The sequence below is a fragment of the Anabrus simplex genome, chromosome 2, assembly GCF_040414725.1.
Source record: "Anabrus simplex isolate iqAnaSimp1 chromosome 2, ASM4041472v1, whole genome shotgun sequence".
Classification (NCBI taxonomy): Eukaryota; Metazoa; Arthropoda; class Insecta; order Orthoptera; family Tettigoniidae; genus Anabrus; species Anabrus simplex.
Window position 1 is genome coordinate 799,527,547 of NC_090266.1, and position 25,311 is coordinate 799,552,857.

Genomic DNA, 25,311 nt, shown 5'->3' on the forward strand with positions numbered 1-25,311 from the left:
TCCACCTCTGTAGTGTAGTTGTTCAATATTAGATGCCATCTTCAAAGCCCAAGTACATTATAAGGTTAAAGATGACAAATATGAAATTCTAGGTATAAGGCTCATTTCTAAAGAAACGTCTTTGGAGTGTACAGACTGGGAAAGAGTAGCGCTGACCCTGATTCAGAATTATTTGATAAGATAATCAGCTATGTGGGTAATGATATGGAAAGGAATGTGATTGTAGCAGGCAATCTCAATTTACCAAATGTCAATTGGGAAGGTAATGTGAATGAGAGGAAGCATGACTAACAAATGGCAAATAAGTTTATATGGGAAGGACAGCTGACTCAGTAAGTGACTCTGGGATGGGATGGGTTTAAAGCAATTGTTGAGGAATGTGAAAAAAGTTTTTACCTTTAAAAATGGTAAGAAATGGTAAAGACCTACTTTATTATAACAGAGAAATAAAGAGACTAAGAAGGAGGTGTAGACTGGAAAGAAATAGAATTAGAAATGGCTGTGGAAGTAAGGAGAAACTGAAGGAACTTCTACAACATCTGTATCATCTGATGGCCAGGCAGTCATCAATTTTTGGAAATGAGATGAAGTCTCTCATAGTGCATTTTCACTGCTGGTGGCTCCAAGTAGCCTACGCAGTGGCCTCCATGGTATGCACTAGTCATGCGTCTTGGTAGGTGTGCTATTTACCAACTGATGAGCCCAACTTAGCACAATGGGGTGAAACCCTGGCAACCAGGAATGAGTTAGCTGGAAAATTTATAATGTCCAATAACGGAACAACTATATTGGTATTATTAATTTACTCATTCGGGACAAATATTTCAGGTTCCCTATGGGAATCAATGTCTATATCATCTGATGGCCAGGCAGGCATCAATTTTTGGAAATGAGACAAAGTCTCTCATACTACATTGGCACAGCCGGTGGCTCCAAGTAGCCTAGGCAGTGGCCTCCATGGCATGCACTAGCCATGCGTCTTGGTAGGTGTGCTATCTACCAACTGATGAGCCCAACTTAGCACAGTGGGGTGAAATGCTGGCAACCAGGAATGAGTTAGCTGGAAAATTTATAACGTCCAATAACGGACCAACTATATTGGTATTATTAATTTACTCATTCAGGACAAATATTTCAGGTTTCCTATGGGAATCAACATCTATATCATCTGATGGCCAGGCAGGTATCAATTTTTGGAAATGAGACAAAGTCTCTCATAGTGCATTTATTGGCACTTCTGGTGGCACCAAGTAGCCTATGCAGTAGCCTCCACTGGGTCGGTAGATGCAGAGTGGGTTGTTGTCCCATATGCTCTGTACTCTGACCGGCCAACTGAGCAGAGGAAAGTTGGCCACGGCTCTACCGTGGCTCTACACCTCTGCATTCAGTAGATGGGCCTGGAGCACAGTGCCGGACTTCACACCTGGTCCCACCCATCGGCTGTCCTGAGAATGGTTTTCCGTGGTTTTCCATTCCCCTGCACTAAGGCGAATGCCGGGACAGTTCGTAGTATAGGCCACGGCCGCCTCCCCCCTCACCTTCTCCGCACATCTCCTTCACCGTAACAAATCTCCCGGGCTGAGAGACGGCGTCACCGTCTAAGAGGCCCGCCTCCCCCTTCAGGGGAGGAATGAAAATGTTTAGAAGTAGTAGTAGTGGTAGTAGCCTCCACTGTATGGAATAGCCATGTGTCTTGGTAGGTGAGCTATTTACCAACTGATGAGCCCAACTTAGCACACTGGGGCACAACGCTGGCAACCAGAAATGAGTTAGCTGGAAAATTTATAATGTCCAATAACGGACCAACTATATTGGTATTAAGTGGTTTGTTCTGAGCTGTCAGTGGACAGATGGCGTGGAATGACATTAGTAGATGAGTAGGTCTGAATGGTGTCTTTAAAAGTAAGAAAGATCACAATATGAAGATAAAGTTGGAATTCAAGGAGACAAATTGGGGCAAATATTCATTTAAAGGAAGTGGAGTTAGAGATTGGAATAACTTACCAAGGGAGATGTTCAATAAATTTCCAATTTCTTTGAAATCATTCAAGGAAAGGCTAGGAAAATAACAGATAGGGAATCTGCCACCTGGGTGACTCCCCTAAATGCAGATCAGTATTGATTGATTGATTGATTGATTGATTGATTGATTGATTGATTGATTGATTGATTGATTGATTGAGTGATTGGTTGATTGATTGATTGATTGATTGCTTGATTGCTTGATTGCTTGCTTGCTTGCTTGCTTGCTTGATTGATTGATTGATTGATTGATTGATTGATTGATTGATTCATTCATTCATTCATTCATTCTTGGCATCAACCACATCAGAGCTGTTAAAAAGATTAAATGAATGATGTGATATATGATAGCAGGAAGGGAGTGGGTGAAACCCAGTGCCTGCACAAAGCCTATTCCTGTTGAATAGCACCAAGGGGTCTCCTCAAGACTTTACGTCCCCCATCCGACGGACAAATTACCATCAACAGCATCATGTGCATCAATGAAATATTTCATAACTAGAAAGCACAGGCGTATCATGCCCTTGCATTGTGTGGGTCAGATGGAGAAAACAGTTTGCCACTTTGTGTGACATCATCAGAGCTACAGTATGGCCTGTACATTACAAAGGCAGTATCTTAAACGATAGAAATCCCAAGTGGATGTGTCATGCTCCAACAGAAGGATAACTCAACCAAATTGGAGGAACACTAGAATGTTCTCCAAATCTCCATATTGACGGTGCACGAGCAATACCTCATATCCCACAATGCTCTTCCGATGTATTGTACTCCTTAAGACTGCTCACACCTCCTAGTCACCAATGGCCATGCAGTCCATCAGAACAACATCCATTGTGTTCATTTTCCTGTGCAAGTGTGTAAAGGAAAATGAACCTTAAATGCACGTTACTGTAGGAGTGCATAAATACTTCGTGATCATATATGTTCCTACAGTGCGGTACAATATCGTTTCATTTTCCTTTGCATATTGGCATAGTAAAATAATTACAACGAACATTGTTCTAATGGACTGCGTATCCATGTGTAGCTGGGAGGCGTGACCAGTCTTAAGGAAAATAATGGATAGGAAGAGCATTGTGTGTTACGAGGTATTGCTCGTGCTCCGTCGATATGAACTTATATAGAAAATAGGTACTGTTACCTTATAATTCTACAAAAGACTTCAGGAATAACAAATATATTGATGAAGTACTTAACATCTCAGAGCAAATACGTAAAAAGTTACAGAAACTGAGTTATTTCAAATGAATATAAATTTCTTTAAAAGTTGTCAGGAATGTGTGAGTGAAGACTGGCACCAATGATTTTAATTAGTCAAATATAGAGTCATATCATACCTTACATTTAAAAAGGAAAGCTAACAAAAATAATTCTCATATGGTAAAATACAGGAGATTATAATACAACACATTCTGAGTTACATGAAACCATATTATAATACTCATAATATTTTGATGGTATACTGGGAAGATTTGAAAACATTCAATATCCACAGAAATGTTAAAGTTTATTTTTGGATGCATATCTGCACAAATATAAGTTGGTCTACCATGGCAATGATTAATTTAGTAGTTTCATTACAGCTGTACATCTAAAGTATGTAATGTATGATGTCAATTATATGAAAATTAAAAATGCAAATAATTTTTTTATATAAGAGACAAAGTTAAAGTGATCTTAACTTAAATAATTTTCAGAAATACAGATGGTGGAATGCTTCGAGGGATATATCTCCAGTAACAACTGGCTTACAATGATCATAGGCGATCACCAGTGTTCTTAGTTGAGTATGAAATATTAATCATAAGTCATCATATGGAACTTTCCTGAGTTACATCATGTTCCTGCCATAGTTGAATCCAGTTTTTCAATGGAGAGAAAAAAGTCTATGTATTTTAAACTTGTAAATGTTTTAGAATTTTTTTATATAAGAGACAAAGTTAAAGAGAGCTTAACTTGAATAATTTTCAGAAATACGGATGGTGGAATGCTTCGAAGGATATATTTCCAGTAACAACTGGCTTACAATGATAATAGGCGATCGCCAGTGTTCTTGATTGAGTATGAAATATTCATCATAAGTCACCAAATGGAACTTTCCTGAGTTACATCATGTTCTTGCCATAGCTGAATCCAGTTTTTCAATGGAGAAAAAAAGTCTGTGTATTTTAAACTTGTAAATGTTTTACAATAATAATTGAGAGTAAATTTCTCCCTTTTCTTTTTCAGAGCCCATGAATGTCAAGTTTATGGGTTTTTACTGGTGTTGGTATATTTTGTTTAAATACTATTAATCCTCATTTGAATTATAAATACACTGTAACCAACTACTGTTCTGTTACTTTCAGTTTTAGATATAGGTTTTGACACTCACTTGACAAGGCAATTTTCCACTAACATACTCTACAAGATGGACCTATTCATGCCAGACCATTCTTCGTGGAGCAAATATTGGCAGAATTAGGAATCAAACCCAGGGCCAAAACTCTAAAACCTGAACCTTACAGGCAGCCATGTGTTCCTTCAGTGCAATGAAGTTACTTCTGCTTAATTGGAGAAGAATGAAGCTCTGAGTGGAACACAAATTGGAAAATATTCTCAGATTATATTTATCTACAAGATCTCTATAAATAAAATTTATATTTTTTCTGTATATTATAAATAATTATTTCAGGCCAATTGCAGGTCTTTTGGGCTGATGCCTTTTAGGCAACATGTGCATCTGTGAGGATGGGGTCCTATCTATCATAAATTCTAATGCAGATGACGGCACACACACCCAGCCCCCGAACCATCGGAATTAACCAATGAAGGTTAAAATCCCCGACCCGGCCGGGAATAAAACCTGGGGTCTCTTAGGCCAAAGGCCAGCATGCGGCCACGCTACCTCTCCCTTTTCTTTTTCAGAGCCCATGAATGTCAAGTTTATGGGTTTTTACTGGTGTTGGTATATTTTGTTTAAATACTATTAATCCTCATTTGAATTATAAATACACTGTAACCAACTACTGTTCTGTTACTTTCAGTTTTAGATATAGGTTTTGACACTCACTTGACAAGGCAATTTTCCACTAACATACTCTACAAGATGGACCTATTCATGCCAGACCATTCTTCGTGGAGCAAATATTGGCAGAATTAGGAATCAAACCCAGGGCCAAAACTCTAAAACCTGAACCTTACAGGCAGCCATGTGTTCCTTCAGTGCAATGAAGTTACTTCTGCTTAATTGGAGAAGAATGAAGCTCTGAGTGGAACACAAATTGGAAAATATTCTCAAATTATATTTATCTACAAGATCTCTATAAATAAAATTTATATTTTTTCTGTATATTATAAATAATTATTTCAGGCCAATTGCAGGTCTTTTGGGCTGATGCCTTTTAGGCAACATGTGCATCTGTGAGGATGGGGTCCTATCTATCATAAATTCTAATGCAGATGACGGCACACACACCCAGCCCCCGAACCATCGGAATTAACCAATGAAGGTTAAAATCCCCGACCCGGCCGGGAATAAAACCTGGGGTCTCTTAGGCCAAAGGCCAGCATGCTAACCATTTATACATAGAGCCGGACAATGTAAACTTGTGTTCTCATCTCGTGGTGGTGCAGCACTTTTGATGCACACCCCCAATGCAGGTGAGCTGCATGTACAATTTCAACCTCATACCAGCCCTCCTGCCATTCTTAAATTTCTGGCAGTACCAGGACTAAAAACCTTTGTGTGTCTTTCCTTGGGGAACACTTGTTCAAATTCTCTTTGTATGTGTTTGTTTACTTGTGTTATGAAAAAATGGTAAACTACATGGCTAACTGAAAGAAATTAAATACCGTAATGAAATCTAACTTATATTTTGCCTTATAGTTTGTTTGTTTGTTTGTTTGTTTGTTTGTTTGTTTGTTTGTTTGTTTGTTTGTTTGTTTGTTTGTTTGTTTGTTTGTTTGTTTGTTTGTTTGTTTGTTTGTTTGTTTAGTAATGTATCACTTGACCATTGTGTTAACTAAAATGCTGGGCTAATTAACATTACAATATTCAAAGGAGGAAGGAGGGCTAAGAGCAGGACTGAAATGAATTCTTGCTGATATTTAGATAACAGTCTGCTTCAGTTATGAATGTTTCAAATTAAACTTAGTTTAAATTTAATTTGAACATTTTATAGTTTTGATAGAGTTCACCCTAATCAACATAATTTTGAATAACCTAGGAAATGGTCTTCTGCTCATAATTTGAAAATGGTGGATTTTATTTAGAAAATCTTAAAATAGAGGTTATGTAAATTTAATTTTGTTTCTTGAGTTATGCTGAAAACTGCACATAAAGTAATTAGTTAAACTACTTTAATCTCTTTCCACCCAGTGCAAAGAATGGGTACCTACTTATGCTGCAAGTACACGTGTATGGGTAAAAGTTACCCAGGCAAAATTGAAATGTAGATACATTTCAGTTATTTCTAATGAGCTTTTCAGGCCCCCTGTCTCAGTACATTTTGAGTGAACCCTTCCAAATGTTATGATCTTGAACTGGCTGCACGGCTTTGTTAGTTCCGCTCCTAGTGTGAGAGTGACATCAACTGGGTACATTTCACCAATGCACGCACTCCAAAGTTTCATAGTGCCATTCTTGTTTACTGTTCACAACTTTATTTCTACGGACATGCAGTAATTATTATTAGAGGAGTGTACTTTATATTATGTGTGCGTATTTTCATTTAGGAATGTTTCAAATGAAGCTTGCTCTAAATTAAATTTGAACATTTTATATCTAGTTTTCATAGAGCCCACCCTAACTGAAGTTCAGAAACTGAAGAGTATCACTCTATGATGCAGAACAAAATTGTAAATCTGTTGCTCCTAAGAAAGACAGCAACATTGCGGCTAGTGATGACTGAGAAATTGACAATGTCAAAGAAAGAGACCAGGCACAATCCCGATGATGATGATGATGACGATGATGCTTGCTGTTTAAAGGGGCCTAACACCTAAGGTCATCAGGCCCTAGGGCACATTCCTAATATGTTTATATACTATATAGGAATTAGTAATTGACAATTGTATTCTATTTCAAAAATTAAAGTCATGTATAAAGCAAACAATCTCAACTCAATTCTGAACCTACATTCTGTTAAAATTGTTTGAAAATGTCCTTGGATCTCACAAAGGTACATTTTGCATCAAGAAGTAAAATACTGACCCCACCAACAAACACCCAAGGTTGTGTTCAGCAACTTTCTGAAAAATCTGAGGAAAGGAAAATTACAGCCCTCAAGGAAGCGTCACGCAGAAAGATGCGGAGACCATAAAGAGGATAGAAAAGCCACAATGCGTTAGGTAATGTGTGAAAAACTAGGTTGCCAGAAACATGTGAAACCAGTATGTGGAGAATGTGTGGAACAAGTGAATGAGCAACAGGAAGTAATGGACCAGGAGTAAAGTGTAATCAAGACTGATCTTTGAACATCCTCTACAGCTCTTACCCTCTGCTCTTCCCTCTATACCCAACAGGTGTGTATCATATGTGGCTCTTTTGATACGGAAGATGTGTGTCTAATATAAATGAAAATAAATGACTGAGTGATGCCAGTGTAAGTATAAGCATTATGAAAACATGATCATTATGAGAACATGAATATTTCAATATCCATTCTTGTTATCACAAGTTGCACAATGCCATAATTACTCCAAACCTGTTTAAATTGATTTACTACATAAATGTATCATCATTTACATGGTTTCCAATAATTACATTTTAGAGTAAAAGAGGACTTCTGCTTGTGGTTAATTTTCACCCATCGCATGTCCTTGCATCTCGACAGAGAGCGCATGTCCTGCCAGGTTAAACTAGTATCAAGTAAAAGTTTCCACTTACAGGGTAATGGTGATTGTGTGGCTGCGTATGAGCTGATCTCGGAGATTGCGTAACAGATCCAACAGGTTGGCCACCAGATACAAGTTGCTGAGGTGCTGGAACTAATGGAGGAGGCGGAACAGGTTGTTGTTGCTGCTGCTGTTGTTGTTGCTGTTGCTGCTGCTGCTGCTGTTGCTGCTGCTGCTGTTGCATTGCATTAAGTAAATGCTGATGTGTTGGGGCAGCTCCTCCATTAGTTAACAAATGAGGTAGTGTAGCTGTCGAATGGTTCAAGCCAAGACCAGGACCAGGTGATGGCACTATGAAACAAGAATTATTTTAGCTTAGTAAGCCACAATATGGAGAGTTACAATCATATTTATAACCTATATCAGTTCGTTAAATGATGCAGAATAAGTATCCATATTATTCTGGTGAGAGTTATTTCAAATCATGTTATAAAACACACATCATAAATTAATACTAAAATTAAGTATGGTAATATGACAAGACAAGAAATTGGTAGCTTCAAATAAGCATCATGAGAAGCTGAAATTTAAAGTAAACCTCTAAAATATAATGTAAAAATTTTGCAATACTTTTGCTTCTATTGCTAATGATTGGTCAATCAGTTGACTAAGGTACTAGCATAAGCTGAAAGAATTAACTGTTAGAATCATGTTGAGGCCTCTTTTAATAAACACATGAACAGAACTTGGAATGAAATGTACAAGGAGAACTTAGCTAATTTTAAATACTCAGTTGCAAAACATTTTCAAATTTAACAATACTAGTTGAGTACCTAACTCTTCAGAGTTTCACTCATGGTAATTTATATAAATTGTCACTTAGCCCCCTCCCATACAATAGAGTACTTGTAGATATGAAGATTAAAACCACACAGAACTTCTTTTCCTAAATAAATCTGTATCCTTTTTTGTATAGCTTGAAGTTACCTCCACTTTTTCTTGTTTTTTCAATTGGCTTTACCTCCTCTTCATTAATCATTCAGTTATTTTCAAAACATACTCCTCAAAACAATTAGTGGATAATGGAAAATAGTTTAGATGGATGTGTTGTCAGTGATAATATGACTTAGAGTCATGTACTACTGCTCTGGGAAGTGGGGAAAATAGGTTTTATATATGTGAACATGCAATGACATGATAAGTGTGATAAGTGTTATCAGACGGATGTGTGCCTCATCTTTACATATTAGGATTACCCTTTTAGTCATCCGTGATTAGTGAATGTTCAAGTGTAAGAATTATGGGCAAGTTGTATACAACCTCAAGAGCATGATTTACTAGAATTGCTATCGTGGACTGTTAGGACAGATAGAAGCATAAGAAATCCCCTGGAGGTAGCTGCAACATCAGAGTGCACCAAAGTATACTTTACAGATTTTGGAATCAGTTTCAGACAAGAAATGTTTGAAGATGATGAAGACAAGACCAAGGCCATCCATGAGCAACTTCAATAAGGGAAACTGTTATCTGTTGCTAACATCTGTTGAAATGAACAGCACATTACAAGACAATAACCATGTGCTCTTTAAGCAGCAACAGGGTACAGAGTGTCAGCATTACAGTGTTTGCAATTATCTTTGTAAAGACAACCTCCATTTAGTTAAGCCCAAGGTAGCATTAACAGTACAAGAATGTAGAGCATATTTAAAATGGACATTGGAACTTAATTAACGAGAATTTACTGAATGGAACCTAGTTCAATTTTCTGATGAATTGCAATTCTGTACCAAGTCCGATCATTGATGAGTCTGAATTTTGAGAAAATGTGGAACATAAAATAACCCCACATTTATGGGAGATACATTCAGATATGGTGGTGATGAATAGGCAATGCAGATAATGAATAGTATTGGGTAAAAAAGAGATTCCAAATTGTTCAAAATGGAAATTTAATGGCTCTATATTAAGGAGATGAGATCCTCTGACCTATTGTCATACTCCATGCTAGAAAATTTGTGATTTGTTTATTTTCATGAATTATAATGCTCATGTACATAGAGCTTGGTAAGTAGATAAAATTTTGAAAATGGAGAGTATTGGGTGAATGCAGAAGTCAACTTGCTGACCAGAACTAAGTCCATTTAAACATGCCTGGGATGCACTCAGCAGACACATGTTAGCTAACATAGCACCTCCTTCAACTTATCCAGCAGCCTGTATATAGGTATTTTTTACCCCTGTGCCTGAGAATATTTTTACACCTCCAGTTGTTTGTACTTAACTTCAGATATGTATTCAGTAAACATAAAATAAAAAATTGATTAAAAATGATTAAAAGGTTTTTGATAAACAAAATGAAGGCAGAAAGTCTCAAAACTACTAAATATACATAATATGCCACAATATTGGTACCAATATTCCAAGTCCAATTTATCATTGCAACAACACTGAATTCTCCTAGGTATCTTATTTTCTAATTGCTTTTGCAATAATTGTGGACACACTAATTACATTTTTCAAATCTAGTGTAAGGTCATTTCCACAGGTTGTAAAAATAAGGCACAGCCAAATTTTAGGTACACATTCCTCAGAGATGGAAGAAGAAAATATAATATATGGACATGGGTCCAGAAATACTTTATTTCCATGCTAGAACTCATTTTCTACAACTCTAGACAGTACGTTAACAGTGGGAAACACACAGAAACAGAACATACCAACATACAACATGAAATTCCTTCTTACATGAATATCTGTTCAAAATGCCCTCCATTATCATCGATTTATCCTCCTAGATTATTACAGATCTTCCCATAAGTCAAGTGCTTAAATATCACATCACGGCAGTCAGCATTTCAATGCTAACAGAGGGCATTTTGAACATTTCATGTAAGAAAGAGTTTCATGTGGTATGCTGTTACATTCAATTGGTCTTCATTGAGGGCTGTCACCCAGGTTGCAGATTCCCTATCAATGGTTTACATAGCTTTTTCTTGAATGTTTTCAAAGAAGTTGGTCATTTATCGAACATATCCCTTGATAAGTTATTCCAATCCCTTACTATTTGTCCTATATATGGATATTTGACCCAATTTGTCCTCTTGAATTACAACTTTATCTTCATATTTTCTGCCTCCATAGCGAACATTTAGTGCTATTAGCTGCCATGCTGGGGGTCCTGGGTTTGATTCCCAGGACTGCCAGAAATTTAAGAATGACGGGAGGGTTGGTATGTGGTTGAAATGGTACACGTAGCTCCCCTTAATTGTGGGTCTGCTTGAAATGAGCTGCACCACCTCGGGATGAGGACACAAGTTTACATTTTTTTAATCTTCATGTTGTGATATTTCCTACTTTTGATTGATGTTTGTTGTTTAAAGGGGACTAACATCGGGATCATCGGCCCTTTCCTACTATTAAAAGCTCCGCTCAAGTTTATTCGTCTACTAATATTATTCCAAGCCATTAAGACAGCTCAAAACATACCACATAGGTGAGCATCTTGTCACCTTACTCCCAAGTCTACCCAGTTCATAGTTTGCAAAATTTTTGTAACACTACTCCTTTGTCAGAAACCACCCACAATAAATTGCGCTGCTTTTATTTGGATCTTTCTCAGTTCTTGTATTAAGTAGACCTGGTGTGGGTTCCATACACCAGAGCCATGCTCTAATTATAGTCATGTCAGGGACTTAAATGCACTCTCCTTTACATTTTTACTACAACTTAAATACTCTCACAATCATGATTATCTCAATGAAGATCATTCGTTATATTAACACCTAGGTACTTACAGTGCTCTCCATGAGGTACCAGCACCCCAGCAATACAGTAATTAAAACTGAGAGGACTTTCCCTCTTGGTAAATCTTACAACTTAACTTTTCAATCTGTTTACCATCATACCATTGTTTGTTGTCTATTTCAAATATTGTCTAAGGCCCCCTGCTGTCACTCACTATCCTGCAACTCATTTACTATCCTATACAGTATAACATCATCTGCAAAATACCATATCTGGTATTTCAGTTCTTTACTCATTTCATTTACAGTTATATATATATATATATATATATATATATATATATATATATATATATATATACCGTATATATATCAGAAAACATAAAGGTCCAATAATACTGCCCTGTGCGACCTCCCGCTTTAATATCACAGGATCAGGTAACACTTCATGTACTCTAATTCTCTGCGTTCTATTTTCTAGATTTTTAGCCACCCATTGAACCACTTGTTTGTCTAGTCAACAACCCTCATTTTCTTTAGTAATCTCCCATGATTTACCCTATCAAAAACTTTGGATAGGTCATTTGAACTCTTGAATCTAAAATTTGTGCTATATTGTACTGGAATCCTACAAGCTGAGCTTCACTGGTATAACATTTCCTAAACCCAAACTGCCTTCCATCAAACTAGTTAGTATTGTTGCAAACTTGTATAATATATTCAGAAATAATGGTTTCCGAGAGCTTAAGAACAACACATGTCAAGCTGACTGGCCACTAATTATCCACTGTATGTTTCTCATTTTTCCCTTGTACATTATGACTACTAATTCAAGTCTCCAGTCATTTGGTATAGCTCCTTCATGCAAACAGTAATCAAATGGGTACTTTTGATACGGCAATTATATCCCAACCCACAGTCTTTAATATATTCCCATAAATCTTAACAATCCCAGCTGCCTTTCTGTTCCTGTGTTCTTCCCATTATTAATGTACTACTGTAGGTAGAATTGTAGAAAATGAGTTCTAACATACAAATATATTATTTCTTGACCCCATGCCTATGTAACATATTTTCTTTTTCCATGTGTGAGGAATGTGTCCAGAATGTTTGCTATACTTTATTGTTACAGCTTGTATTGCTAATAAAACCAGATGAATCAAGAGCACCTGATTTTAAGATGTATGTAAATTTGTTTAAACATTTGCCCTCTGGACCTGGGCCCATGCTGCCCGTGCATAAATATGGGCCTGTCATCTTGGCTTGGAGATTTCCCTTATGGAAGAATGGTGAGATATTCCCCAGGAACTCACTGAGTCCACATCATGCAGGTGGGTAGTGATGCTGATCATTGTACAAGATCATGTTACATACCAGAGGGCAGCTACTGATATGATCATACTGGTTTACGAGGTATTCTAGCAATACACACAGTGGCATTTTGTCTTTTTCCTTTCTGTCTGGTTCTTATCTGATCCCCTATTTGTTCTGAACAGAATATATTGTAAAGCCTTTCAATATTCAGTCTGCAATACCCTATGAGAAACAAAGCATCTTCAACGTTCTCTCTTCAAAGCTGCCATACACCCAATCAGCCTCCAGACCGATGAATCAGTTAATAGACACATATAATAAAAATTTACACTGAATATCCACATATTCCAGAGAGATTTCATTAAATGCAGCTAGGATAGCACCTCCTAACTCCTCCAGTGTTGGAGATTGCCTTTGTGGAAGAATGGTAACATATTCCGCAGTGTAACGTACGCCTAGAATACGGTAGTTCCCAAAAAACACTACCTTGTCTGCATTCACGCTGTTTTCCTTGGCTCCAGTCTCGCAGCTCCCCTGTCAGCTACCTTCTGCTGTCACTTAATAACTGATCACCATCCTGTTGACTCAGCCTGTCTCTGCATCACCTTTATCATTACCCACTCTTCCAGAAGAAATTGAAGACTCCACCTTCTTCTAGTTCTTTCTGAACAATGTCCTATATATAAGCCCCACCTAACCCAAAAGTCAATCAATCCAGTTTTAACTCCGGTATGGTTTGGAGGGCTGGACTGCATGTTTCACATGCCAGCTTTATTTCCCAGCCATCAGGGACTTCTATGTGATATATGGTGAGCAAAAGAGGCAATATTTACTTTATTTTGGGACTTAACTTCCCACAGTCCTTCAGACTTGGCACTTCTGTGAAGCTACGACTACTACTACTACTACTACTACTACTACTACTACTACTACTACTACTACTACTACTACTACTACTACTACTAAAATGTTTTCATTCCTCCCATGAAGGGGGAGGTGGGCCTCTTAGATAGCATGCCATCTCTCAGGCCAGGAAATTTGTTACGGTAAAGGAGATGCTCTGTGGAGGTGAGGGGGGTGGCGGCCGTGGCCTATACTAGGAACTGTCCGGCATTCACTTTAGTGCAGGGGAATGGAAAACCATTCTCAGGACAGCCGATGATTGGGGTCAGCCCTGTCCCATCATCTGAATACAGAGGCGTAGAGCCACGGTAGAACCGTTGCCACCCCTCCTCTACTCGGTTGGCCAGTCAGAGTGCAGAGCTGTTGGACCATGGACTAGCCATGGCCACTTGTGGGCCGAAACCCACTCTGCGTCCACCAACGTTATGTGATACTTCTTCTTCTTCTTCTTCTACTACTACTACTAAAATGTTTTCATTCCTCCCCTGAAGTGTGACGCCATCTCTCAGGCTAGGAAATTTGTGATGACGAAGGAGATGCACGGAGGTGAGGGAGTTGATGGCTGTGGCCTATACTAGGAACTGTCCCAGCATTTGCCTTAGTGCAGGAGAATGGGAAACCATTCCCAGGACAGCCAATGGTTGGGGACAGCCATGTCCTGTCTCCCAAATGTAGACGTGTAGAGCAATGGTAGGGCCATGGCCACTTGTGGGCCAAGACCCACTCTGCATTCACCAACTGTTCCTTGATACTACTACTACAACTACAAAAAATGTTTTCATTCCTCCCCTGAAGGGGTAGGTGGGCCTCTCTTTGGCGCCTCAGTGGTTACAAACTGTTTACGAGTGCTGCAAGCTCTCGTTCTCCATTTGACTATTATGTTTTCAACAGTAAGAAGTAACTGAATGCAGAATAGTGTGTGTGAATATTACTCACCTATTCAACCAATGCTTTCTCAAGTTACTTAACTGTCTTCCTTTAAAAAAAGAGGAATTAAATGAATTATGCAGGATGCTTCATCCCATTGCATGCTTGACTTTGCTTCCTTCCTTTCCTTTTTCTATGGTCCGACATTATTTCTACCTGTTTGTGAATATATGTGTGTTTAAGGTTTTAGATACATGCTTTTGAGGGTAAATTCATATTCCAAACTTTATCTGTAGTGGTTTTTGGGAAAATATTCTCGAAGTCTGTGATAGATTGTATTTGGGCTGGTTAACATCATACCATTAATGATTAATGATGTTAATGGTTCTTTGAATTTATGCTTTTCCAATTTGTAGGCTTTTGAAGGCATATCCTCTAATTATTCTTTTGTTGTGCTGTGTTTTTTATTCTATTATATAAAATATACATTGGACTGTGATTTTGAAATTAACTTTCCCTCTTGTTTTTCCTGGTTTTCTTTCATCTTGTACCTACCCTGGAACAATGTCAAATTGTCAGCACCTTTCAGCAAATTCAATGGTTGCAAGGTAGATGAGTTATCAATCATGACACTCAGAGTACAGCCCAACATTTATCCATTAGTAAGGGTAATGGGATTCTTTAAAATGAACAAATACAACATATGACACCAGAGTGTTCAATGTTGATATACAGTCCTATCATATTGCCAATTAGTAGCAATAAACTACCCATATCATTGCCACCAGAGCAGACAGATACTTTTTTTAAATTATTGCTAGCACTAAGCCAACGTTACACCAGGAAATCATGAATACAGTCTCATCGAGTCCATTTCATACAAGTGCGCAGTGATGTTACCCATTTTAGCAGATCACACAACATACTAGAGGACAGCTACTGATGTGACCATACATGATTTTCAGACAGTCTACTGAAACACATTAGCATATTGTATGTGATAATATGGTGACCAGATGTTTCAGTATTAACAAGATCCATTACTGACCTGGTACCCATTGTAGTGATTCGTAGTTATTGAAATGAAGATTCTAGTACTGCTGATACTTCCATAGAATATTATTACTGAGTGAATTGGCCATACGGTTAGGGGCGTGCAGCTGTGAGCTTGCATTCGGGAGACAGTGGGTTCGAGCCTCACTGTCGGCAGCCCTGAAGATGGTTTCCATGGTTTGCCATTTTCACACCAAGCAAATGCTGGGGCTGTACCTTAATAAATGCCATGGACGTTTCCTTCCCACTCCTAGCCCTTTCCTATCCCATTGTCGCCATGAGATGTATCTGTGTTGGTGTGTCATAAAGCCAATTATAAAGATAAAATAAAATATTACTCATACATATATCTGCATATGATTATACTAACTGATACGCTGTGATCACGTACAAATCTTATGAGGTTCACAACAACAGACTGTTCATAGATCCTCTATCATCTAGATATAGCACTCGCGTTGATCCACACAAAGCACACAGAGCACATAATAGAGTAAGCAAGCTCCTGCAGTACTATAAAACACTACACCTCCCCTCTTAAGTTCACTGACTGTCCTGAAACATGGCTGGCATTTTATATCCTCTTCCATACATAGAACATCACCTGGTCTCCACATCTTGTTGACCCGAAAAAGATGTCTCTGGCTGATCTGACTGGTTGACCAAAGGTTACTCTTCTCGGAGTGGGTATATTTTGTTGGAGTGTTCCTTCTGGAGTCTCCACATTGACTGAATGGGAAGAATCAGTTCATCCCTCAACTGTCCCTTCCAACTGACATCAGTGTTGAAGACTCTAGTACCCGATTCAACCAAATTCTCTGGAGTGGAATGATGGTGCTTGTCATAGTCACTTGCCTGATGTTGATGACAGGATGAATCCCAAGATAAGAACTCATTGATGGCAACAGAGGAAAATATGTTCATAGCTTACGCCACATTAATTGTTCAGCAGGGTTACAACCTAATGCATTTGCAGTTGATTGGTACAACACTGCCAGAAATGGATCAGTTAGATTCTTATCTAACAGTTGTTTGAGTGTTTTAACCTCTCTCTCTACCTCCCCATTGCTCTGATGATAATGTGCACTACTGGTGGTGGTTTTGAACCCGTACTCATGGGCAAATTTTCTCCATTTGTCACTGATAAACTGCTTGCCCGAGTCGGGGGAAACCTCCATCGGTGTATCAAATCTAGCAAAAGCCATTTTGCACTTGTTGATGAGTTCACTTGTCATTTAGGTTTTGCAACAAGTTAGTTCGATGTAAAACTAATAATAGTTCAGAATGATGATGCATATATATTGGTCAATCTCAAGGAAATCAATACCACCTTTGACTCATGGACCAACAGATGTTTCCAAAGCAATGATCAGGTAAGTTGACTTAGGGTGATGCTTGTTAAAAATACCACATCGCTCAATAAAGCAATTAACTTTGGCTCTGATCTTTCCAAAAGACTGCTAACCCCACATGTCCCAGACAGCGTACAATGCCAATATATCCATCATGAATAAAAACTTCTGGACACATATGGCAATGAAAAATAATCCGTCAGCCTCAACATAGAAGACCTCCAATGACATTCATCTCATGGTATTAAGGATGCCAATGGTGTATTTCAGTTGGTAAGTCTTTAATAAACATGGCTAAACTCCTGGAATCAGTTGCTTGATTTAAAATCTTTCCCCATCTTGCAGTTTAGCTCCAGCAATTTCCAAAATTTGAACCGAGAACCTGGTTGGTAGTCCTTGGCAAGCAAGCTGACATATCTCTCTACCTGCTCTATAAGATCATTATCTTCATTCTCATTGACAGGAGCATGTGACAGGCAATCTGCTCTGTGCAGCTGAATTCCAAGTTCATGTCAAAACTAGATGTTATAAGTCACATTTTGAATCCCTGAATTAATGGAGGGATGTCCATCAGGTTCTTTGTTGATAAAAGATGGACCAATAGCTTATGGTCTGTCACGATTTTGAAGATCTGACACATAGGTATGTGCCAAATTTCTCACAAGCCCAAGTAATGGCAAGGGCTTCCTTCTTGATCTGAGCATACCTTTGTTCTGTGTCACTGAGTGATCTCGAAGCTAAGGACACAGGCTTTAAGATATTACTGACTTGTTGAAACAGAACAGCTCCCAGACCATACATTGAAGCATCTCACAAGTCAAAGTAACGACAAGGGTGTCCTTCTCAATCTGAGCGTATCTGATTTTACGACATTCTCCATCTTGCAGATGAGCTTCAGTAAATTCCTAAAGTTTGAACCGAGAGGCTAGTCACTATTATTAAGGTTATTACTTAAGGTCATATCTGAAAAGAGATGTCTCTTGTTGACTATCTCCTATGATTCAGCTGAAAACTGATCTGGGCCCCCAGTTTTAATGGACATTCCTTTCATAATAGTTCTTGAATCAGTTGACATTTCTCTGATAAATTATGCACAAATTTGTTCAGATGGTTACCATACCAACAGTCTTCAAGCCTCTACAACATTTTGAAGAGTAGGAAACCTCCTTAATGCTTTGATTTGTTCCAGATCTGGTAGAAATATTCTCTTGTTTAATTGTGTCATGCAACTGAAAAGCTGCATTTTTGCTCGTAGAGCTGTAAGGCATCCAACATGTTTCAACTGATCACAGCCATGGACCAAGGTATCATACATGTGATCCATCCAACTTCCTCAAGATCCTGAAGTATGGTCCACATTAAAAGCTGGAAGTATTCTGGGTCTGATGAAATCCTGAAGGCAAGCTCCTAAAGTTGAATCTCCAAAGTGGTGTGATGAACATCAAACTTACTAACACTCTACTAAAAAAATTTATTATGCTCTTATTCAAAGTCATATACTTTATATGGTGCATATTTGGGCATGTTGCAGTAAAGAGCTATTTCAGACTGTTGAAATCCTACACAAGAGAACATTAAAAATAATGTTTAAGCTACCTATCTTGCCACCAACAACTTATCTATGCAAACATTGTAATGTTCTTCCACTTGAGGCTTTACGTCAGAAAGATTCAGCTGTGATGGTCTATAAATTGATAAATAATCTGGCTCACTCCAACACCTTATGTGTGACAAACTCTGACATACATTCATACAATACAAGATGTGTCAATAAAATTCACATTGAATTAATTAACACAACTAAACATGGCAACAAATCTGTATGGTACTGCTCAGCACATGTCTATAACTCACTTCCTGAACATATTCGACAGGCTGCTTCATTTACTGTATTTAAGCAGAAACTTGTAAAATATTTACATAAGATGCTATGAACATCTGAGTTATCTTGACTATGTAATATGTATACGTTAAATGTATCGTACCTCTATAATGAATTTAACTCACTTTCCGTTTATTCTCATGTAAAACATTTAAGATTTTGTGTTATCTCCTAATTCTGCTACATGTATATCAGATATGTATTGCACCTATATGAGCCATGGCTCAGGTGCCCTTTATGAAATAAATAAATAAAATAAAAATTCCTGAATACACGTCTCCCATAATTCTGGTTTCTTAAAATCGAGGGGTGCAGCTGGAGAAATTACGCACGATACTTCTCATATAACAATGTCCGAGGTACCGGTAAAGGGGACTGTTTATTTGGAGCATCTGAAGATACCGTCATTCTTGTTGACCGCTGTTACTATGCAGTTAATTGTAGTTATCGAAATTAACGTTCTAATACCAAAGAAAATATACAGAATACGTGCCATTTTATGAGATATCGCAAGACATTGATTGCCAGCACATCTAGCGTGACGGCCTTGAAACTGAGTGTAGTAGTACACTATACAGGATGAATTATGCCCAAAGTGTCAGGTTCCAAGTCTTCCTTAATTAAAAAATAGTTACAGGAGTTTCCCCATTTCATATCAGATGGTAAAATTATATTCTCTGACGCTTGCAGCAAAGAGGTGAGTGAAACTTGTTTCATATTTCCCCCTAAGGAGTTATTATCAATTTAGCAAAATAAACATTTTAGTTTAATTGATGCCTATTGAAATACTTAAAATTGAAAGTGCATACATATACTTTAGAACCTATCTGAGAGTGCATTTTAGGCAGTTAAAATAACATTTAAGCATCTAAACACCCAGTTCCCGAGCGAGAATAATTAATTAGACGCGATTAAAATCCCCGATCCGACCGGGAATCGAACCGGGGACCTTCAGAACCGAAGGCCTCAGTGCTGATCATTTAGCCTGGGATTCGGACAAAACGAAAGCATTATTAAGTTTCATGATTTCTATCAGTATTAACATTCAACTTTCATAGTAGAACAAGGTAAAAACCATTATCAGTTTTAACATGCAACTTCTGTAGTTTCAATCTTGCCGCCTGACGTTTAAGGCCGGGCCGCCAGGTGGGCCACTGTCAACGTGTCTCTCAGTTTAGTACGGGAGAATGCGGAAGTGTTCAGTATTGTCTATACTGTATTTGCTAATACTGCTGATATTTTAATAGAATATCACATATATCGACACATGAGTACACTAATTGATACGCTGTGGTCACATACAAGTCATAAATATATAAGGCTCACAACAACTGTTCATAGATCCTCCGTCATCTACACACAGCACTCACGTTGATCCACGCCGAACACAAGGCGTAAAGAGTAGGCAAGCGCCTGAGAGCGATTTTGAACCCCACCCATATTAGAACGAATAGAAAATAATATACAGCGTACTTGTTCGATGCAAAGTATGGTACCGGTACAGTGTTACTTACCGGTACCTCCTTTGAAAGAAATCTGTGAAAAATACCACACAAAAACGCCATCTGTTTAGTTTACATGCTACGCAATACATCGTAATAAACATGTTAAACCTCTTCGGGCTGCAACATGATTATTATAAATACATATGTCATACACATGTAATACTATTTAACTACTTAATTCGAATGTTAACATGATCAACTTAATTACGAATCTTACTATCACTTCACCGTAGCAGTCAGTTAACTGGACACCTTGGACATTTTCTGGGTATGTTTTGCGGTCGTACAAGCTACCATTTCTTTCCATTCTACCTTTATTCGGAAACAGAGACGGCAAATTATGTAGGAGAAAATTAATTTTGGAATCAAGTACTGAACATGTTCATTACAGCAACCTAGACCATGAGAAACAGCCATTATAGGCAGGGACGTCACCAGGAATTATATTAGGGGGAGAGGGTACTCAACCTAATTCCAAACACAAAGATTCTTATTTAATAGCTTAAACTATACGGTAGTCTATAATATTACCAATGAATTAATTATATTTATATTTTGTAGTCTTCCTGAAACTGCAGGTTTACAGAGACAAAGAGTACCAAAAAATAATGATGCCATAAGGCATTCTGGAGGAGGACACGCCCCCCCATTCCCTTCCCCCCCCCCCCCCCTACTGACGCCCATGATTATAGGTTAGCTATCAGGCATTCTTCAAGTATTAAGAAACTCACTCATGTTTCTCACAACAATTTCCTCTACATGAGAAAACATCAAGAACAATTATTCATTTGATGGGTAAATAGCGTATGGCCTCCGGAGAGTCTGGGTGCAGGTCTTTCGAGTTGGCGCCATATAGGAAATCTCTGCGTCTGTGAACATAGGGTCCTACCTATGATTAATTCTAATGTTGAAGACGGCATACACATCCCGCCCCCGAGCCAGGATAATTAAGCAATGGAATTTTAAATCCCCGACCTGACCGGCAATCGAACGCGGGACCCCTTGGACGAAAGGCCACCATGCTGCCCGTCTAGTCATTGAGCCGGACGATGGGTAAATGAGACAGCTGGATGATAGCTATATTCTTGTAGATTTGTTAGGGCTGCCATTTGCCTCCTATGAATTGTCTTGCAGAGAATGGTGTACAGTCGGTCACTTCGCTTGCATGTTTAACAATATATCCACAGAAACGATAAATTACATTCGCTTTGATTTGCTGAAAGAAACTATCTTCCCAGCTAGATAATGGTGGCTGACCAAAGGTAAACTTGCTGCGTTATTCCTTTCTGAGCTGTACTTACGATTTTGGCATTTTGGAGGATACAGTAGGGATGAAAAGAAATGCCTTGTTTTCATTCGACTGCTTATTGTAACCCGACTTGCAACCCAGGACATTGCAAGTTGTAGGCATATTCATATGCGACATTAATTAATATTTAAATACATTCACTATTCAGTTCACAAAATGTTAACGCAGATAGGCTATTTCACGCATGTACAACTACCGGAAAAGATCGGAAAATGTTTACACATTTCCGCTTTAAGCCGACTAAACGGCTCGCCTACTTGCTTTCAGATCGACAGCAACGCTGCAGGCGGCAGAGAACATCCACCCCGTGCCTGTTAACTTGTTAATTCAGAGGGAGTTGTCACACTGGTCATTTGTGTCCGTTCTGCCCATACTCTACCAAGTTTACATGGGAAAGTGGCTATCATACTTATGTTTAAAGAATGATTTTGCAAGAGCTAATCTCACACTGGCAAAGAAATACACTATTCCTCTATGGAATGATGTTGGATTTGATGACAAGATGGAGGAGATAATTGCAACATCTTTGTCTCCAGGCATACTTCAGAATTTAAACAAACTCAGAAGAAAACAGGAAATGTGAACGAAAGGAAGGATAATAAAGGAAGATACTCATTTGTGCAAAATCACATAGAAGCAGGAATGAATTTGTCCAAAATGAGAAATCAGCACCTAACCTGATAAGTGGAATAATATTGTTTAGGTTATCCGCACTTCCTATGTTTCATATAGGCGTATTTATTTAAATAAATTCATATTTTGTGAGTGATAATCAGGTAATGTTATGTATTATTTTTAATTTCGCGCGGCTATTTCTAGCCGGGTGTAGCCCTTTTAAAGCAGACCCTCCAACGAGGGTCGGTGGCATCTGCCGTGTATAGATAACTGCGTGTTACTGTCGTGCAGGATGATGTGGTGTGTGCGTTGCAGGGATGTAGGTAACAGCACAAACACCTAGTCCCCAAGCCAACGGAATTAACTATTTAAGGTTAAAATCTCCGATCCAGTCGGGAATCGAACCCGGGGCCCTCTTAACCGAAGAGCACTGCGCTGCCATTCAGTCAAGGAGCCGGACAGTGTTATGGTGTATTAATATTAGGCTATGTATGTTTTTAAACAATAGTGTCCTTACTGCAGAGCACTTTCAATTTGCATTTCACTGTAATGATGAATGCATACGTAGATAAGCAATATTGTTCCATTAAATTCATGTTGAAAACCCATTTATTTCTTAACATTATGTTCATTTTTGTAGGCATTTCAATGCGTGTGTCGTAAATTTCATTGTGGTTATGATGACTAAGTATTTGTGACAGTTTTATATATTTCCAAACAATTTGCTGAGTAGCGCTTACAACGTTATTTAAGGGACCTCTTAAAATTTTTCTAGCACTTGTTTCAGAAGTCATCAAAAATATCTACATGAACATTTATTTAACTTATGTAATAGGACTCCTGATTCATCAATCCTGAGAAATATGTTATAACAAACAGCACATTCATAAGAGTATATGCAACTCTTTGTGAACTCCATGGAATAATACTTACCATTCCCAGCAGCCGATGCTGGAGTAAGGAGATGGTGTGGTTGTGCTAGTGTTTGCAGGTTAGCCAAAGTGGTTGTAACCACCTGACCATTGCTGAGAGCCAGATTCACCATCTGACCACCCGTTACATGATTCACTGGAATAGTCAGGATAGTCTGTGTTGCTATGCCTGTAAACAGACAGCAATGAATACTATAAGGATCATAATCACAACACTATACTGTTATCAAAAAAGAAGTGCGGCTGGGTAAGGATCAGGTGCACTGACAAACACGCAGCTCGCACGCACACTAACACACCGGCGCAAAGGATTAGGACCGGCTGGACTCTTACCCATTAGTCACCTAGTGGATGTCAGTTGATCAGACATAAATTTACTTTGATTGGCATTTTATCTTTATCGCTTTAAACATCACCGTATTTTCTTATTTTTATTTCAATTTATTACGGGTTATTTTAAATGCAAATATTCAATATTTTTGCTAAACTTACATTGTTGTCTATATTATTATTATTTTAAATTATATATGTTGCGTACTTTATATCCGACACTGGCCATTTCATTCAATTATGTATTTTTTGTATCATATTTCTTGTACTGGTGTGTCGAACTGATATATATTAAACATTTGAAGATAAAAAGACAAATAAAATAAATTAAGGGTTGATCAACTGAAGTCCACTAGGTGACTAATGGGGCGCGAGTCCGAGAGTCCGGCCGGTCCTAATCCCCTGTGCTTGTGTGTGTGCGAGCTGCGTGTTTGTGGCATCTTATGTTGTAATAAGCACCCCTGTTGGTAAACGTTGTAACTACATCGCTATAGTTCAACGAGCACTCTAACGCCGAATTCTGTCACAGTAGTTCATTGCCACTTGAAAAAGTGATCAGCTAGGTGGACTGGCCAGTCCATCGGGGCTTAGTCGTATTCATTTATATCGCTTCAGGTTAAAACCCCATTTCAGCTTGGGGCCTAGGTGTAATACCTCACTTCGAGGGTGGTATCTCCATTTCTTTCGGGTTGATCCCCTCACTTTAAGGTTCCAATCTCCACTTTAGGGCAATTCTCCTCAATTCGAGGATCACTCTAAACTCCCCTCTACCAGTCAACGCCTTTACTCACCATGTACCCACACTGACCGTACTACCCGCTCACTTCTATCCCCGCCACCACCACCACCGCTAATACCGAAGCTGTTGTTTATCACACTGCTCTGATGAAATGACATGGCGTATGGCTTTTAGTGCCGGGAGTGTCCGAGGACAAGTTCGGCTTGCCAGATGCAGGTCTTTTTTGACACCCGTAGGCGACCTGCGCGTCGTAATGAGGATGAGTTGATGATGAAGACGACACATACACCCAGCCCCCGTGCCAGCGAAGTTAACCAATTAATGTTAAAATTCCCGACCGTGCAGGGAATCGAACCTGGGACCCCTGTGACCAAAGGCCAGCACGCTAACCATTTAGCCATGGAGCCGGACACCGCTCTCATGTCCACCCATAACAACTCTTCATAATACGCTCGCTATCTCTCTTAGGTACAGGGACCCCAGCGCTACGAGTCGTGGGTTCAATACAAACGCACGGCACCACAGCTTCCCCCCTGACGCAGAACCCGCTGCACTTCACCTCGCCGTGGATTCTTTGGTGGCAGCAGCTCTGGCCATTTCATCAGCTGAAGATCTACCTATGGCAGATATGCGTCCTCCCACCCCTTCAATCACCTTTGCTTCATCTGAACTCCCAGTATCGGAAACACTTCGCCCTGACTCAACGCCCCCCATTCTCTTCAGTCAGCTCCAGAAGGCACGCATCTCTACCTCCTCTTAAACCCCACAGTCGAGTTCACAGTCCAAGATCTTCACTACACTTCTCAGTTACAGTTTGAGGAGGGAGGAAGTAGCTGACATCCGTCAAACATCAAATGGCGTAATAATTAAAGTCAGCGGAGACGACGTAGCCCGTAAGTTAACTAAATCAACAGGGCTCTCGTAA

At 38.8% G+C, this 25,311-nt stretch overlaps 1 protein-coding gene across 1 annotated transcript in view; it reads right to left on the bottom strand.

Moving 5' to 3' along the window:
* The window catches only part of pdm3 (pou domain motif 3), a 568,723-nt gene that overhangs the window by 75,207 nt on the left and 468,205 nt on the right, over window positions 1-25,311 (bottom strand). The window contains exon 6 of the mRNA XM_067140052.2: window positions 7,895-8,193. Coding sequence (XP_066996153.2) covers window positions 7,895-8,193 — 299 coding nt within the window. The remainder of the gene's footprint in view (window positions 1-7,894; window positions 8,194-25,311) is intronic.